Source organism: Pongo abelii, chromosome 14 (assembly GCF_028885655.2).
Source record: "Pongo abelii isolate AG06213 chromosome 14, NHGRI_mPonAbe1-v2.0_pri, whole genome shotgun sequence".
In the NCBI taxonomy this organism is placed as follows: domain Eukaryota; kingdom Metazoa; phylum Chordata; class Mammalia; order Primates; family Hominidae; genus Pongo; species Pongo abelii.
Genome location: NC_071999.2, coordinates 35,667,681 through 35,686,532, shown reverse-complemented (window position 1 = coordinate 35,686,532; position 18,852 = coordinate 35,667,681). Strand labels below are relative to the sequence as shown.

Below are 18,852 nucleotides of genomic sequence, written 5' to 3'. Positions count from 1 at the left end.
GTAAAAACCCAGTTGCACAGATTATCTCTTTGCAACCAGGGAGAATCTCAGTATGAATAATCCTATTTTAGTCTAAATGGAGAGGAGGGAGGAGTTCACTTATATGTCTCAGCTTCATCTGTTCTTTCACTGTGCCCTTTCCCACAGGAGACAGAAAAATGGTTAATGGTGGCTCACATCTGTAATCCCAGCACTTTGGGAGGCTGAGGTGGGTGGATCACTTGAGGTCAGGAGTTCAAGACCAGCCTGGCCAACATGGCAAAACCTTGTCTCTACTAAAAATACAAAAATTAGCTGGGCGTGGCAGTGTGTGTCTGTAATCCCAGCTACTTGGGGTTGAGGCACAAGAATTGCTTGAACCTGGAAGGCAGAGGCTGCAGTGAGCCAGTGAGCAGAGATCAAGCCACTGCACTCCAGCCTGGGTAACAGAGCCAGACCTTGTCTCAAAAAAAAAAAAGAAAAGAAATAAATTTCTCTGCCTGCCAGGAGGTGGAGGAAGCCACAGCCTCCTTTCTTCCCAGGTGGTCATACGTATGAATTCACTCACACACACACACTGCTGCTGCCCAAGAACCTCAGCATCACATCCATTCAGCTACTTTTGACTCAGTGAGGTTGAGGTTGGCAGAATCCCAAAATAAACCCCCCATGACCCCTACTCCTGCAGAATCCCCTTCCCTGGAGTGCAGGCAGAACCTGGTTGCAATTTCACTCCTTTCACTAAGTTATGTTATACGGTAAACATGAAGGGACTTTGCAGATGTAATTAAGGTCTCTAATCAGTTGACTTAAAGCTCACTTGGGCCTGGTCTAATCAGGTAAGCCTTTAAAAAAAGGGTCTAAAAGTTACTTAAAAAAATATGCTAATCATGCTCTCCTATTGGCCTTAAAGACATAAATGGCCATGTTGTAGAGAAACCTGTGCCAGAGAAAAGGCTTCTAGGGACTGAAGACTGTAGGCTTTAGTCTTCCAACTAGAAAGAACTGAATTCTGCCAACAACCAGTGAGCTTGGGAGAGAATCCTGAGCTTCAGCTGAGATCACAGCTTTGGTTGCCCTCTGATTACAGCCTGGTAAGACCTCTGACCCAGAAAAACTGTCAGATAATAAATTTATATTGTTTTGAGAATATAATTTGCTATGCAGGAATTGAAAACTAGTGTAATAAAATAATAATAATGGCTTTTATTGAGCACTTATATTGTGCTAAACCTTTTCAACTGCTTTACCTCATTATTCCTCACAACCCCATGAGTTTGGCACTATTATTATCCCAATGTAACACATGCAAAATTGAGGCTTAGGGAGAAGTCACAGAACTGAGGATGGGATACAGCAGGCACTCTGAAGACAGGGAGTTTGAGCATTACACAACGCTGTCTTCAATTAGAGGAAGGGTCCCTCATCAGAAGCTGTGCACCTTAAACTCCTCTTCATAATTATGAAGGCTGCTCTCCCCTCCCCTTAATGCCTTAGACATGCACTCTGGCCCTAGGCCCCACCAAGTAGTGCCTCTGATGGGCCATTGCATCATTTCCTCTCCCCACCCTCTGGAAGCCCCACAGTCAGCTTGGACAGCATGACCTCTGAAAGCTAAGATGTCCCCAGGATCCACTGGGCATATTATAACCTAGCTCACATGTGGGGTGTCTGATTTACCTTAGTTTTCCCAGGATCATCCCAGTTGTAAAGCTGAAAGCCCAAAGAGAGTTTGGTGAATGGGTACAAATAACAGTTCAATAGGACTAAGTTCCAATGTCTGACAGCAGGGTTGGGTGACTATAGCTAACAATAATGGGCTGTCTATTTCAAAATAGCTGGAACTGAGAACTTGAAATGTTCCCAACACATAGAAACGATAATCAAGGTGATGAAGACCCTAAACTCTCTGACTTCATCATTACACAATCCAACACGTAATAAAGTATCACATGCACCCCACAAATACCTACAAATATGTGTATCAATAAAAATAATTTTTAAAAAACTGAAAGGACCACATCCCAGGAAAACTTCTCAATGCCAGGCAAATCGGGATTATTGACCACCTGACCACCCTCCAAACCAAGCCCAGGCATGAGGAGGCCTGGGGGCCACTTCCATCCTGCAATGTCCCATGCCTTCCCTATCAGCAAGAAGAAAAGAAAAGCCCAGCTTGGATGGCAGAGCACTGCTCTTTAGAGAGAGCTCAGAGCAGAAGCAACTGTCCTGAAGCAGTCAATGCCAAGGAGCTCCTGCTGGATGAGGTCTGGCACTGCAAGCCAGGAGGGGCTTCAGCCTGGACCATCAGACAGGCCTGGAAAGCAAGGCTCATTCAGGCCCTCTCCCTTAAATTGAGAGATCCTCTTCCCTGAGTGTCATACATGAGGCACATGGATTCAGGCCTCAGACCACACCAGACTCCACATTCCATCATCTCTGCTGCCCAAGCAGGCAACTCGAGGAGAGCTGGGAGAGGCTTCACATCCTTCCTAGGATTGTGACCGTCATGATACTCACCTGGGGAATAACACAGACCCACCTATTACTGTCCACCTCGATTGAGAGTTCAATCCTGATGAATGGCTCCCCTATAAGAGCTGGCTTCTCTGTTGGGGGTCCTGGAATCTTGACTACACCCCGCCATCTTTCAAGTTGTGCTGTTTCTGCCAAGTGGCACCTGTCATGACAGTGGCTGGATCACTGTCACTATGAACTGAGTGACCAGTGGGACATTTACTGAGATGGTGCTATGGTCTGAGTGTTTGCACTTTCCCCAAATTCACATGTTGAAATCAAATCCCCAGTGTGATGGCATTAGGTGGTAGGGCCTTTGGGAAGAGGCCCATATTATTGGACAAATCTGTCCACACTGTGGGCAATGGCTCAACACACATACTTCATTAAATACAGCCAGGTAGTGATTCATAAACTCATTCATTCATTAATCATTGGTTTGCCAATATCTGGGGGCACCTATGATGGGCCTGGCATTATCTTAGGCTCCCACAGGGAATTACAGAACATTTTAAACTGTATAACATGGAAGTGCTGGCCACGATGCTAGCATATGAAGACACCAACCTAATTCACATGGCTGTGTGAAGAGGGATGGATGTCATAAAAGATCTTCAAGGAATTCTTCCAGAAGCCAGATGTGTATTTTTTTTAATTTGAGATGGAGTCTCACCCTGTTGCCCAAGCTGGAGTGCAGTGGCATGATCTTGGCTCACTGCAACCTCTACCTCCCGGGTTCAAGCAATTCTCCTGCCTCAACCTCCCAAGTAGCTGGGATTATAGGCACTCGCCACCATACCTGGCTAATTTTTGTATTTTTAGTACGGACAGGGTTTCACCATATTGGCCAGGCTGGTCTTGAATTCCTGACCTCAGGTGATCCACCCGCCTCAGCCTCCCGAAGTGCTGGGATTACAGGTGTGAGCCACCACACCTGGCCAGGATGTATGTTTTTAATATTATCATTTAGTTTGAGGAAAACAAACTAGTCATTTGTGGGTATAGAGATATATCCCTCAAAAGCCATTAACAAAACCCCTCAACTATCAGCTTAAAACATGTCTCTGCATTTTATTTTCAGAAAACACAAAGCTGGTCACAAAACATCTCCAGAGAACAGAATAAGTGAAGAAACAAACAAAATGCGTGACAGTAGCAAATTTGGGGCCACGGTCATGTTCAAGGGGCGGAGCTGACATGAAATAATTTTGTTCCCGGAAAAACAAGGTTAACTCAAGCTGTGAAGCCCAGATGGCCAATAGATTTACAGCCATCTAAAGAAGAGCAGAATCCTTTCAAGAGTTGAATTATGGTGACTTGTAGGTATTGATTAGATGAGAACACCAACCTCATATTCAGCAGAGAGTTAGGGAATGAGAAGTAGAGGGGAGATGGTGGTGGTGATCGTCTTTATGTAGTTTTCAAAATCACTTCCGAAAAACAAAATGAGGTAATAGTTGAATATGCCAGCAACGGACATGAGGAACAGGAAGAGTATGATGCGTTTCCCAAATATGTAGCCAGGGGTGCTGGAAGAGAAGGAAAAAGAAAACTGTAGATGCAGTGCGAATGACACCAATTTCACACACAAAAATGTTACCCCTTTTAGATACATGGGGTTTAAATTACAGCTCCCTGGACTCAACAATGCTCCATTTTCCCATTTACTTCATATGAAGGATAGAAGTGTCTCAGCTATTACTAGTCATTGACCTTATTTCAAACCCAAGTGAAGAGAGCCTAGACCTCAAAACCCATTACTGCGAGGGCTCTGCTGTACCCGCCTCTCTGTGCTCTCATGATTTCCTTAACTCCAGAGCTCCTCCATGGCCTGAAGGTGGTAGGTTCTGTTGACCATTGGGCATCCTCACTGGGCATCAGGACCATTAAGACCCTCTCTGCAGCTGCCCCTAAGGGACACGTGTGTAATGCAAGACTGTGTTAGAAGTGAAGTTTAAATGAGCCGATAAAACCGGTGGAATCTGAAAGGTGCTTCAGCATCTGAGGGCTCATTCTATTCTCCTGAGGCTGCCTGGAATAATTCATGTTTACATTCATGAGACCTGGGCACCCAGCAATGGGAGACAGGCCCTTGCATTCTTGAGTGGAGGGAGAGACTTGGTTTTTGTTGTTATTGTTGTTGTTTGTTTCTTTGTTTCTAAGATAGAGTCTCATTCTGTAGCCCAAGCTGGAGTGCAGTGGTGCAATCTCGGCTCACTGCAACCTCCACCTTCTGGGCTTAAGTGATTCTCATGCCTCAGCCTCCCAAGCAGCTGCAACTACATGCACGTGCCACCACTCCCAGCTAACTTTTTGTATTTTAGTAGAGATGGGGTTTCATCATGTTAGCCAGGCTGGTCTTGAACTCCTGAGCTCAGGCAATCCACCCACCTCAGCCTCCCAAAGTGCTGGAATTATAGGTGTAAACCACCACGCCCGGCGGAGACATGTTTTAATACACTCTATCCTTCTCTCCAAGGCACTAAATCCTAAACTGCTTCCCCCAGTGAGATGTGACCTCCTAATGGCATGCAGAGGCCACCCTGCTTCTGCCCTCCCTCTGCAGAGCCCTCCTCTGACTGCCTCCATGGCTGGCCCATCTGAGTGGTGCTAACAGGTTAGGAAAGTCCAAATGACTCAGGAGGGTTGTTAGTAAAGATCCCAGAAAGGCGTCTTTAGGCAATCAGGACTGCACAACGAGATGAGCCAGCTCAGCCCAACAGCTAACTTCGTGCTGCCAAGTGCCATTTCCTGCCGTAATCAGAGAGCAGCATTTGGCATCCACAGGTTTAATATTAGAAATCTTATCAATTTGAAAGGCACCCCATATGCTGATAATATAACTCATAACTTTTCTTTTTCTTTTCCTTTTTTTTTTTTTTTTTGAGACTGAGTCAAGCTCTATTGCCCAGCTGGAGTGCAGTGGCACAATCTCAGATCACTGCAACCTCCGCCTCCCAGGTTCAAGAGATTCTCCTGCCTCAGCCTCCTGAGTAGCTGGGATTACAGGCGCCTGCCACCATGCCCGGCTAATTTTTGTATTTTTGGTAGAGACGGGGTTTCACCATGTTAGCCAGGCTGGTCTCGAACTCCTGACCTCAGGTGATCTGCCCACCTCGGCCTCCCAAAGTGCTGGGATTACAGGCGTCAGCCACCATGCCCAGCCAACTCATAATTTTTCTACAGCAGGAGTCTGAAAGTCACTCAGCCAATATGTATCAAGCTCCTTGCTACTCAAAGTATGGTCCGTGGACCAACAGCATGAGCCCCCACACTGGAAACTTGTCAGAAATGGGAAATATCAGGTCCCTCTGGAACCTAATGAATCAGAATCTGCATTTTAACAAGCTCCCTGTGGGACCCACTCACATCGGAAAAGCACTGCTAGCTGACACCAGCCCTGTTCCTTGGCCAGCTTCATTCTCTCTCTGTTTTCCTGTTAACAGTCATGTTCATGAGATAAGACATCCTAACTAGCTCCTTAAGGGGGAAAATAAACATCCCAAAAGAGGGTGTTGTGGGCTAAATTAGGTCCCTTCCAAAATTCATATGTTGAATCCTTACCCTCAGTTCCTCAGAATGGGACTGTATTTGGAGACAGGGTGTTTAAAGAGATAATTAAGGTAAAATGAACTCATATGGGTGGACCCTCATCCAGTATGACTGGGGTCTTATAAGAAGAGGAGATTTGGATACAGACACGCTGAGTGAGGTGATGACGTGAAGACACAGGGAGATGGTGGCCCTCTACAAGCCAAGGAGAGAGGCTGCAGGAGAAATTGACCCTGCCCACATTTTGATCTTGGACTTTTAGCCTCTAGGACTGTGAGAGAATAAATTCCCCAGGTTGCAGTGCTTTGTTATGGCAGCCCCAGCAGATGAGTACAGAGTCCCCTGCTAGTGCTGGTAAGGGAAGTGAAAATAAAGAAGTCCAAGTAAGGGATATTTTTTAGTCAGAGAATAGAGGGTTCAGATAAATTAAATTGTGAAAAGTCAAATATCATGGCAGCTCAGATTTATCACACGAATGAGGCCACCATATGCTCATTACAGAAACAAGAAAAAGTGATTTGCGAAGCTGTTTTACACTCAAGATAAAACCGAAGTGAAAAATGAAATGGCAGCGCCTCCTGATGAAATAGTGATGCTCTTCAATTCAGGTAGGATTTTTCCAAGGTCTCAGGGCATGTGGCCCTCGCATCATAGGACTAGGGTGCTTTAACTTTTCCCAGGCTGTGCACAGGGTGTGGAAGATAAGAGCTCAGCCTCCTGCTCCCTTGTCTGCAGGGCTCAGGGAATGTGACCCCAGGCCAGGCACGTCATTAGCTGCACCTTTAAGTCTCTGAAGTTTGGAGATGGCGCCACAGCTGTGGCAAGTGAGCCTGGTGGGCAGATGCCGAACCTGACCCAGGCTCAAGCAAAGCTGCGGAGAACCTGAAATGCTGTGAGCAGGGAAGGAAGATCTTGGGGGCCTAGACAGAGCACACCAGGGTCATTAGCCCTTGAACAAGAAAGACATCTCTTTCATGTTTCTATTTTTTTTATACCAACCGCAGAAGACTCACTAATCTTTCATTGTTTCTAAAAGTTGGTACATAATCCTAAATGAGTGAGGAAGGTCAGAATTAAATTATTAAGCATCTGTCAGGGCCAGGTATTGTATACCCATGACTTCCTTTAATTCTCACAGCCACCCTATGGGGGCGTATTGTAAATCTATTTTCCATCTAGGCAAACAGAAAAGAGAGGTTGCACGATTTGCCTCAGGTCCCACAGCCAGCAAGAGGCAACATAGGAGTTCAGACCTGCCTGTGTGAGGCCAGAGTCCTGTGCTTTGCACTGCAGGGCAAAGGACGCCTTCAGACTTCAGAGACCAGAATTTGGTTATTAGTTTTGAAACAGCTGTGTCCTCCACAGGCAGCATAAAACTCATACGAAAACACAAAAGCATCCTGCTAAACAATTCCCATCTCAAAGGTGCTAACCACTTCTAGGATGAGGTGCCGTAGTGTGGGAGATGGGGGTGCCCAGGCACCCAGAGCCCTGAGTTCCACCCAGGCATCGTGGGTGGCTCATGCCTATAATCCTAGCACTTTGGGAGACCGAGGCTGGCAGATTGCTTGAGTTCAGGAGTTCGAGACCACCCCAGCTCAGCTCTCTGTGGCCCCCCCATCAGTCACCACCCCTCCTACACTTCCCATCCCAGGTTCTTAATGTGCATAAAATACGAGGTAGGAACAGAAAACATTACAGTCACTTCTTGTTTTAAAAATCTGTTCTTTTCAGAATTTAGTGAAGTGTCACTTTAAGCCTGGTGACCTCTAAAGAAAATAAAAATTGTAAGCTCTGTGAGGACAAGATATTTCTCCTCTGCCCACCCACAAATCTCCAATAAATCAGGACCTCCGCAAATATTTCTGAAATGAATGAATCATTTCTCAGAAAAGAGAAGTGAACAGCCTTCAGCGATTCCCAAACTCCAGTGTTTGTAAGAATCACCTAAAGAATGTGTTATCTGAGAATGCAGAATCATCTGAGAATGCAAATTCTCAGGCTTCCTCTGGCAGAGATTCTGATTCATAAATCTGGGATGGGGCCCAGGAATCTGTATCTTTAATAAGCACCACAGATGATTCTAATACTGTTGTTTGGTGGGTTTCGCTTTCAGAAACAGCAGCCTTGATATCCATCTATGCTCCCCGGCCTTCCAAAACAAGAATGTTTCTCCTCAAACTCTGGTGAAGTAACACCATACTCCACACTTGGAGGGGCCCACAGACTCTAAAACATTGATGCTGAGGAGGAGAAATGGCAACGAGGAATCAGTCTTCTTGCTTTTTGAGAACTAGATCTATGATTATTTTGGTAAGTTAAATATATTTGGTCTTGCGATGTGCCCCTGGCTCTGGGAGGCACCTTGGGTCTCCTTGGGGACAAAGACTCCGTCATGTTCACTGTTATTCCTTCAGCAACTGACCTGGTACCTGGCACAGAGCAGGTAGCAAATATCTACTGAATGAATGTTGAGTGAATGAGGAGTGAGTGAGCAACTAAGGAGAAGGAGGAGTGGGGTAACCTGAGTTCATTGGCCTCAAGAGTTGGCAGTCATTGCCCACCCACCACTGAGCTGAGAACTTCAAATTGCCAAGAAGATCAGTGGGAGCCCCAACAGATGACAGGACTCCGAGGGATAGGAAGAGGGAGCAACCTAGTGCCTGCTACAGAAGGTAGGTAATAAAAGGTCAAGAGTCAGTTGCCAGTTGGTGCCAGGTGCCATTGAGTTCAGGCCCAGGTAATAGCTTAAATGAACAGGGAAGAAACCAAGATTCAGGCTGGGCATCATGGGTGGCTTATGCCTATACTCCCAGCACTTTGGGAGGCCGAGGCTGGCAGATTGCTTGAGTTCAGCAGTTCGAGGCCAGCCTGGCCAATATAGCAAAACCCTATCTCTACTAAAAATACAAAAAATTAGCTGGGTGTGGTAGTGCACACCTGTAGTCTCAGCTACTCAAGAGGCTGAGGTATAAGAATCACTTGAACCTGGGAAGAGATGGAGGTTGCAGTGAGCCAAGATCAGGCCACTGCACTCCAGTTTGGGCAACAGAGCAAGACTATGTAAGGTGAGGTGAGATGAGGTGATGTGAAGAGAGGGAAGGGAAGGGAGGGGGAAAAGAGAAGAGAAAAAAGAAAAGAAGAGAAAAGAAATGAAACCAAGGTTCATCCTTCACTGCTGCGTAGTAACTGCTACAGGTGAACTAAATAGGATAGAGGAAGGGGTCAGAGAGTAGGATGAAGGGCTGAAAATAAGAGCCAGAAACTTCTAGAGGGTATTAAAAAGGGAGCTGCAAAATCCTCGCAGAGCAGCCTGAAGCCTGAAGGAAGAAGCTCAGGCTGGGGCATACATTATGGAATGTCTTCCCTACCCACTGGACCAAGGATGACACTGAATTTCCTAAGCGGACAGGGCTGGAGCAACTTCTGGAAAGGGGCAAGGGACCATCTGGGGTTCAAGAAAGAAATTCCAGGGGAAGGATCTCATCGAGCAATTCCTCCCCGGTTGGTGAGGTCAAGAACTAAAGCAGGTCCCAAGAGCATTAGGTGTCTGCAGAGTCCAAGTGTGACATAGCCCAGGAACAGAAGAGGGGCCTGGGGAGGAGATGGGCCCAACTGAAGAAGATCTCAGCAAGTAGCTTCTAGACGGCAGGGTTGAAAATCTCCTTGCATTTTAACCATAAAGCCCCTCTGGCTTGCATCTATATCAGGCCGTATTTTGGTCTAGATTAGGCTTAGACATTTCTTCCAGTATCTATTACTTCTACTGATGACAGCTGCTCAGAGTGCTTGTGTTAAGCAGTATCTGTGTTAAGAAGGATTCTGAGGCCAGGTTTGGTCTCTGCAAGAAAGAGCACCATGATTCATCAGTAATGCCTACCACAGCCAGAGGGGAGGAGAAGGGGATCTAGAACCCACGCAGATGGCGGGTTATGGGGCTGGCAGGATCTTCTTCTTATCACCTAAAGAGGGAGACCAGGGAGGGACACAAGAAGTCAGGCCATTTATATTTCAATGAGGTCCGAAAAAATCTACTATTTCAAAGATTTCTTGTAAATCAATCTCCTATTGTTTATTTTTGCCACCTCTGTTCATTCCCTAATAGGAATCAGTTAGTAAAACCTTTAAAGTTAAAAGGACATGTGGGTAGGTGGACAAATTTTGTCATGTTCTGCAGATGGTCTCGGAATTAAAGCAGCTGTAGGATCTCAAGCAAGTGGTGACAGATGAAGAGAGGAGCAGTGACTGAGCCACATCCCTGGGACTTTGCGGGGGTAAGATAGGACTGCATAGGGAGCCAGGCAAAAGAGAAGACCCTCTTATTTCATTGCTAGACATTGTACCCCCACTCTTAACGAGGTAATCACATGGGAAAAGGCATGATAGAGGTTTTCCAGGGCAAAAGAGAATAAAGAATATCATTTAGGGCAGTGTTGATAAGAATAGGAGAGATAATGGAATTGTGATTTTAGAGGATAAATAAGAATGCCACTGGAGAGGAATGAAGAAAGAGATAGCACAGGGAAGGATCTGCTGAAAGAACAGTCATTCTTTTTCCAGCTGCAGCCCGGCTCACGGTCTAACCCCGTCAAGTCCTTGAGCTTCACAGGCTCTCAGGTTTTCCAGATATAGCGCTTTCACCCGCTGACCTCCCTAGGATGTCACTGCCTTTATCACTACTGAAGGATGCTATCTAATCATAGAGCCCATTAGCCACTAGAGAGGGGTGCTATTGTAAAAGACAGAGCGGCTGTGAACACAAGGAAGGAAAATGGTGTGGAAGGCTGGGGTCAGCACCTGGGGCAGCAGCCTCACAGAACGTGTTCCTGGCACCCGAAACCATACTAGTGCATTAGGAATTGCAGTCTCTAAGGAACTGATGGCATACTCTAACGCCAACGTTTCTTCTGTAAGTATTAGCACGTATTTTACTAAAATCTAGATTTCCTAATCCAGGTGTCAGGAAGGTACTGTGCTGCTTTGGGGCTTTCTGTCTGGCAACATCTATAAACAATGCAATGGTGACACTAGTCAGTTTCACAGTCTCATGTCTGCATCTTTTTTTTTTGAGATGGAGTTTTGCTTTTGTTGCCCAGGCTGGAGTGCAGTGGTGCAATCTCGGCTCACTGCAACCTCTGGCTCCTGGGTTCAAGCAATTCTCCAGCCTCAGCCTACCGAGTAGCTGGGATTACAGGTGCCCACCACCATGCCTGGCTAATGTTTTGTATATTTTTTAGTAGAGACGGGGTTTCACCATGTTGGCCAGGCTGGTCTCGAACTCCTGACCTCAGGTGATCCACCCATCTCAGCCTCCCAAAGTGCTGGGATTATAGGCATGAGCCGCCGCACCCTGCTGTCATGTCTGCATCTTACTGCATCTTATTTTCCCAACATTGTTTCTGCTGGTCCCTGGAAGATATGTTCCTCAGGACAACTTATCACAAGGTGCAAGCTTTAGTTCTCATTTCTGTAGACAAACAATGAAACGTTTCACTCTCAGGAGGCCTGGGAACCCAGACATAAAAAGTCATTCCAGCGCCAGACTCTGCAGGATGGGAGTGCGGGGTGTGGGGCTGCAAGGCACGTGCGGTAAACAGCACTGAAGCACCCTTTGAAAGTCAGCACCATGCGGAGGAATTGCTTAATGAGAAAACTGGGCAAGTCCCCCCAGCTATATTTTCAGAGCCTTCAAAGCTCAGGGAGAGAAGGATCAGAGGTCCTAGTCAACCTTCCCCCTCCCACCCAAGGGGATGCTACAGAGCCGTGAATCTAGTCAAATATTGTTTTGAATTATCACTCTTCCTGCTCGAAAATCAGGAATCACTCCATAGTTCTTTAGTAGTCCCAGTTACCTACCTCTGCGTTCTCTCTCCTAGGTAACCGACAAAGTACTTTTGCCTCACAAACAAGTACATCAGTCCAGCAAAGGCAGCAGGAACTAAGCGGAGAAATGAAAACACCTATGTCAGTTTCGTAGCCACCAAAACATGCTGTTAGCCCAATTAGGCAATCAACATTGGTCACAAAATCTAGCAGAGGACACACGCACTTCAGAAAAAGAGCCCAAGGGCTACAGGAAATCTGAGAACCTTCCTATAATACTGGTAACGACTTTATGTCGGCATCATGGCATTGTTTACAACAAATTTGTCCAACCTGGAGCCTGCGGGTCGCACGTGGCCCAGGATGGCTTTGAATACAGCCCAACACAAATTCATAAACTTTCTTAAAAATATGAGATTTTTTTTGCAACTTTTTTTCTTTAGCTCATCAGCTATCGATAGGGTTAGTGTATTTTATGTGTGGCCCAAGACAACTCTTCTTCCAGTGTGGCTCAGGGAACCCGAAAGATTGGATACTCCTGGTTTCCAAGGTATTTGCATATCTATCATCTAACCTGAGTCCTTTCAACATAACTAGTACCCACATTTCTATTTCCAGATGTGGAAACGTGGGTTCAGGTGGTCAACCAGACTTGCATAAGGCTGTCAGCTGGTAAAAGGGGGCAGAGGGTAGGGCTTAAACCCCGAACCCAGCTCTGAAACTGGTTCTCTTAAAAGTACACCCTTCACCCCTGAGCCTCCCCACAGCACAATGTTTAACCTTTCTTGAACCAACAGGTACCGTTTAGAAAAGATCTCTAGGGAAGGAGATTCCCTCTGCGTTCTAGCCTTTTGGGAAGGAGATTCCCTCTGCGTTCTAGCCTTTTGGGAAGGAGATTCCCTCTGCGTTCTAGCCTTTTGGGAAGGAGATTCCCTCTGCGTTCTAGCCTTTTGGGAAGGAGATTCCCTCTGCGTTCTAGCTTTTTGGGAAACAGCCAAGAGCAGCACCCCAATAACTCTATGAAGTCCTGAAGGCTTGGAGCTGGGAGTTAACTCAGCTGGAACTGGTGTTATCTGGAGCCACAGATATAAAAGCAATTTAAACACTTCCGCCATTGAGGGAATACTTTTCACCTGCCGCAGTGCTCCTGGCGTTTTGGGAACTTGAGTCTCCAATCCTCCCAGCGGCTGGTAAGGAGTGTGTTATTGTCACCATTTGACAGACGAGGAAATTTAGGCTCAGGCCACAAGAGCCATGAGGACATCTGTCTTTTTCCTAGATCATCTCTGAGCCTGGCATAGTGCCTGGCACAAAGGGGTGTTCAAAATAATATTTGTCAAATGAATGAAAATAAGTCAGGCCAGTGAAGGGGTGGAATTTGAAACCAGGTCTTTCTGATTTCAAAACTTTATCACCACCACCCGCATTATAAATAATAATATTTATTGCGCTTCAGATGTTAGGCGGAATCATATGAAGTGCTATTTTTGTAGGTCGTAGTCAGATATTGGCAGTTTTACATGGCTCAGTCTGATATATGCCAAGCACTGTGTCAGGAGCTTTATACATATTACTTCACTCACCGTAGGAATGCTACTAGCTAGACCATGGTCCTGTTTTACAATAAGGAAACTGAGGCTTGAAAAAGCTGAGTAACAGCCTGGAGTCACACACCAGCAATGAGCGTCCTTGGATTTGTCTCCAATCAGCCGCTCCCCAAAACCCATTTCTTTCCACAATTCCTCCTGCCTTCCAAAATACTATTGTTATCTGGCAGATAAGAAAATCAAAGCAAAAGACAAACTGTGAGCTTCAGCTTTCTCTTTTTTTTGAGGCGGAGTTTCACTCCTGTTGCCCAGGCTAGAGTGCAATGGTGCTATCTTGGCTCACCGCAACCTCCGCCTCCAGGGTTTAAGTGATTCTGCTGCCTCAGCCTCCCGAGTAGCTGGCATTACAGGCATGCACCACCATGCCCAGCTAATTTTGTATTTTTAGTAGAGACAGTGTTTCTCCATGTTGGTCAGGCTGGTCTCGAACTCCCGACCTCAAGTGACCCTCCTGCCTCAGCCTCCCAAAGTGCTGGGATTACAGTCATGAGCCACTGTGCCCAGCCCATGCTATTCTCTAAAAATCACAAAACTGTCACAATCACGATTTGCCTTGGGCAAAGTTTTTCCTATGTTGTACCATCTGAATGATTCTGCTCCAACTTATTGGTCCATTTTTCTTTCAATGGGAACCCAATTGAACATGAGCTAACAGAGATTATGGGTGGAAAATGGCCACACTCATACCCCTGTGCAAGGAAGGTGAGTGCCTCCTGCAGGGAAGTGGGCTGCTGGCACCAGGAGGGTACAAATCCAGGCTCTAAAATTCTGAGGTTCGTGCAAGTCACTTGCTCCTCTGGGACTTGAGCTTCTGCTCTATAAAGTGAGGGATTTGCACTAGAATTATCTTTGGGTTTCCTTTCTGCTAAAAAAATTCTACAGTCTACTTTATTCATAAGAAATGATGATTATCAACCAAGGTTTACTGATGCTTTTGTCTGCTGGCAATGACAAAGCTTATTTTGACAGGAAATACATATTTCCAGGGCTATGAAACACCTTCAAACTCCCATTGTATTTATCTAGCTACAGCAAGTCCACATTCATCTAGATCAAGCATCACTAAGACATAAAAAGAACCATAACTCCTAGTAAGAGCATAGTTTGACTTGATTTTTCGAGTAATGCAAGACATGTTTCGTATTTAACTCAGGATAGAAAATAGGAAATAAGTGGTGAGCTTACTGACAGCCTTCTCAGCACAGAAGGAGTGCCACGTGGTGTCCCTTAAGTGGTTTCTGCTGCCGCCTCACCTCTGCTCTCTATCACTGAACTTAGTTCTTTTCCTGCATGGCGCTTCCCACCCTTGTCATTGTCTTCATTCACTGACTTCTGTGGTCCATCTTGCCAGCTGGCATGTGCCTCACCGCCATCTCCTTTATTTATCACTGTATATCTAGGCACAGGGCTTGGCACAGAGTAGCTCTTCAATATATATTTATTATGTAAATGAATAAAGTAGGAGGATCTTTGTGAAAAATCCAGAATTTTAGGCCAAAAGACCCAGGCACTCATTCTGCCTGTGTTATTCACCAGCTGAGTAGCTATAAGCAAGTTACTTTATCTCCCTGAATCAAAGTATCCTGAAAGGTAATAAGGGACATAAGATCCACTCTATCTACTTTATAGAGTGGAGAGACAATAATAAGTCTTAAACAGTTCATCATGGGACTGAGTGTGGCCTTTCTGCCTGTGCCCTCCAGGGCCACAGAAGCTGGCCAGTTCATGCCAATCTGCCACTAGGCACAGTGCCAGGCGTGGCCCCGAAAGGGGACCAAAAGTATGACTGATTTCCACTCAATGTTAAATCAACTCTGGAAGTTGATCTGTCTTTCCAACTTGCTCAAGTCAAGCCTGCGGGCTGCTGATAACCGTGGGAAGGCTGGGGATGTGGCATCCAGCCCGTGGCTCAGTGGAAACATGCCTGAAGGAGGGCCACCACACTGGAAGCTTATTAGCAGAAGAGCCAAGTGACAGCGGTCCCAGAATAGATCCCTCAGGCACTCTCATTTATAATGCCCTTGTATCTGAACTAACACTGCTTAAGGATTCTGAGTCACATTTAGCCTTAAACCACCCTTGTCAGCACAGCAGCTCTCAACCAGCCACCAGGGAGCAAGCATTAGCAATGCATTATCACATGCGCTCTGCACGGGCGCAGAGCATGCCTGAAACACAGCCTCCCAAGGGCTCTCACCTCTCCAGGGCTTCACAGATGGGAGCCAGAGGTCAGGCAAAGTCCTTTCAACAAAAAGCCTGCCCTTTGAACCTCCTTGAGATGCACTTTATAGAAGGAGAATGAACAAAGGGAAGTCTGAGTTACCTTGGCTGCAAAGTAGCCCCGCAGACCAGAGCACAGCGAGGAAAGTGGGGTACGCATCTACACAGTTCTGGCTGCAGAATAAATAAACAAGGAGAAGACAATCAGAGACCAAGTTAGTGCAATGTGTTCTGAAAATTACCTGTAAGTTGAAGTTAATAACCACCATCGTGCATGAAACATAAATCCCATTCGTAATTCCACTTACATCTACCCAATAAGATGGGACAGCCAGCTGCCACCTGGGAAACAAACAATGGTATAAAGCAAACACATGTTCATAATCCATTAACTCTGTTCCTACGGTGATGCGTAAGGGAGACTTGGTTTCTTGGTGTATTCCTTTGGCAGGGTTCCTGTTCCTGGCTGTGCCCCTGCGCTTCTTGGAATTCAAGAGTGAGCAATGCAGACAGAGGATGTGGCCACACTGGCGTGGGGGTGGTGGGGGATAAGAGCCCAACTAAGGAAACTTTTCTATCAGATCCACAAATCAGCCCAGGTCTGCAAGCCAGGCTGAGCAAAGAAGGGTGATCTTCAAGTGTTAAAGACACCAAAGTCAATTCAAAAAAGCTGGTGCTCAGAAAGTTAGCTTACTGAGAGGGTGATCACTGTGTGCTGGGCACAGTCCTCACTCCCTGGAGAGTTCTCACTCTACCATGGATGTTTTGCACCCCTCCTCTCTTTTTAACTCACCATATACCTGTGAGTTCACATGATAACTGTATGAGTTTCCTCTTGCTGCTGTAACAAGTGGCCACAAACTGAGTGGCTTAAAACAACACGCCTTGTAATCCCAGCACTTTGGGAGGCTAAGGCAGGCAGATCACAAAGTCAGGAGTTCAAGACAAGCCTGGCCAACATGGTGAAACCCTGTCTCTACTAAAAATACAAAAAATAGCCAGGCGTGGTGGCAGGCACCTGTAATCCCAGCTACTCAGGAGGCTGAGGCAGGAGAATCACTTGAACCCAGGAGGCGGAGGTTGCAGAGAGCCAAGATCACGCCACTGCACTCCAGCCCAGGCAACAGAGCAAGACTCTGTCTCAAAAAACAAAAAAAAACACCCCTTTACTATGGTTCAGGATGTGAGAAATCCAAAATAAATCTCAATGGGCTATAAAGTCAAGATGTTAGCAGGGCTGCAATCCTTCTGGAGCTTTTAGGGGAGAAACCATTTCCTTGCCTTCTCCAGCTTCTAGAGGTCACCTGTATTTCTTGACTCAGAACCTCCTTCCAACCTGAAAGTCAGGGATGGCCCGTCAAATCTTTCTTATTTTGAATGACTCTGACATCTACTCTTCTGCCTCCTTCTTCCACATTAAAAAGACCCTTGTGGTTACATCAGGTCCTACCCAGATCATCCAGGATAATCTCTTTATTTTAAGGCCAACTGGCTAGCTGCCTGAATTTCCCCTTGCCATGTAACATAACATATTCACAGGTTCCTAGGATTAGGATGTGGGCATGATTGGTGAGGGGGCCATTATTCTGCCTACCACAATTGCTCTCATGTTTCCAATAAGGAATTGAGGCTTGGAGAAGCTGAATAACTTGCTCAAGGTCATCCCGCTAGGGAGTGGCAAAGCCAGAATTCACACCATAATCAGTCTGTCTCCAAAGCCATGTCTGTTAACTCTTCGACTATACTAAATTAAATCATAGGTGTCCTCCTGAGAAGTCTGCAGTCCAGATCAGGATAATAAATATGCCCATCCATGAAAAGCAGTGTAACTAGACTTGAGAGGCATAAAAAGGGAGGGAAATAAATACAGCAGAAAGGTCACTTGACTAGGATTAAAATCTCCATCCTGACTTTAACCAGCTGTTCACCATTGGCAAAACAATCTCTCTGGATTTAGTTTCCTTGTCTGTAAAACTGAGAGACTGATTATAATGCTGAGGTCCATGTGAATTCTCACAGTCCATGGTCGAAGGTGGCAGTTCTCCAGGCGTGCTCTCGGGACCAGCGGCAGCAGCAGCATCGAGAACGTGTTAGAAATGCAAATGTTCATGCCCACCTCAGGCCTTCAGAATTTAAAACTCTGTGTTGGGGCCCAGAAATCTGTTTTAACAAGCCTTCCATGTGATGCTGATGCCTGCTGACGTTTGAGAACCACGGGTTTCATGTGATTATATAGGTAAAAACAAAGATGCAATTTTCAAACTGCTCATGCAAACTGTTAGGGTCTCATGCCTCAGTGGTACCACTGAGAACTCGGGAATGGCCAGCCCTTCATCTGTGTCCTGCAGAGAACCCAGAGAGATCAGGTTATCTGTTCCTCACCACTGGAATCTTCGTGCTCCTCTGATGGTCAAAAGATCCTTTTCTGGAGAAGTCTATGAAGGTAACAGATGAGAAAGCTACCCTGGAATCCAGGCACAACCAAAAACCAGGAACAGGACAGAAAGAGCAGACCCCTGCTGACCTTGCAAAGTGCTCTGAATCCCAGAATTTCCACTGATCTAATGGACACAGTAGGAGCTCCAAAGGGCAGGAGGCCCCTACAAATTTACCATTGGGGTGAAGTCCTTCGTGAATAAACAGGTCCCTGAGTAACAATTGCAGCAGCTACTGGGCACTGGCATCACAGCTATTCTTATATATTACTAGAGGCACAAAATTGCAGCCTCAGGACTGAGAAAATATGATTCATTTTCCAGTTCAAGAAACTTAGAGAAAAAATTCCTTTTTTGGTTATTTGAATAACATTCTGTGTCTGATGGGGTAAGATGTCTGGTGCTCTTATTGTTTAAAAACCTATTAATACCAAAGATTTCCCCTGCTTCCTTCTCTTTCTCATGTTTCGGGTCTTTGGTTTGTTTTTAAGTAGCGATTTTGTCTGGGTTATGCAAAAGGAAAAAATTCTTAATTGTCTAAGGGATTTGCTCATTAGAAATGGGAACTGCCTAGTGATTTGACATCGGGTCCTTATTCAACCATTCCTGACTATTAGTTCAAGTCATCTTGGTTCCTAATAAAACATGGTCAGCCTGGAGTTGAATGAAATTCTCCCAGCTATAAGAAAATGGGCTCCTCCTGTGGATTTCCAGAATAT

The 18,852-nt window shown here is 45.9% G+C and overlaps 1 protein-coding gene across 9 annotated transcripts in view; it reads right to left on the bottom strand.

Annotated features, from left to right (window-relative positions):
- Window positions 1-3,547: 3,547 nt before the first annotated feature.
- ALOX5AP (arachidonate 5-lipoxygenase activating protein) overlaps window positions 3,548-18,852 on the bottom strand; it is a 55,922-nt gene continuing 40,617 nt past the window's right edge. For 8 of the 9 annotated variants that reach the window (XM_054528873.2, XM_054528868.2, XM_054528870.2 and 5 more), the window contains 3 exons: window positions 15,802-15,872; window positions 11,905-11,986; window positions 3,548-4,025 (listed from right to left, as the gene is read on the bottom strand). In XM_054528873.2, the coding sequence (XP_054384848.2) occupies window positions 3,863-4,025; window positions 11,905-11,986; window positions 15,802-15,872 (316 nt within the window). In that variant the 3' untranslated portion in view covers window positions 3,548-3,862. The remainder of the gene's footprint in view (window positions 4,026-11,904; window positions 11,987-15,801; window positions 15,873-18,852) is intronic. The other variant, XM_063714876.1, reaches the window with a different exon arrangement.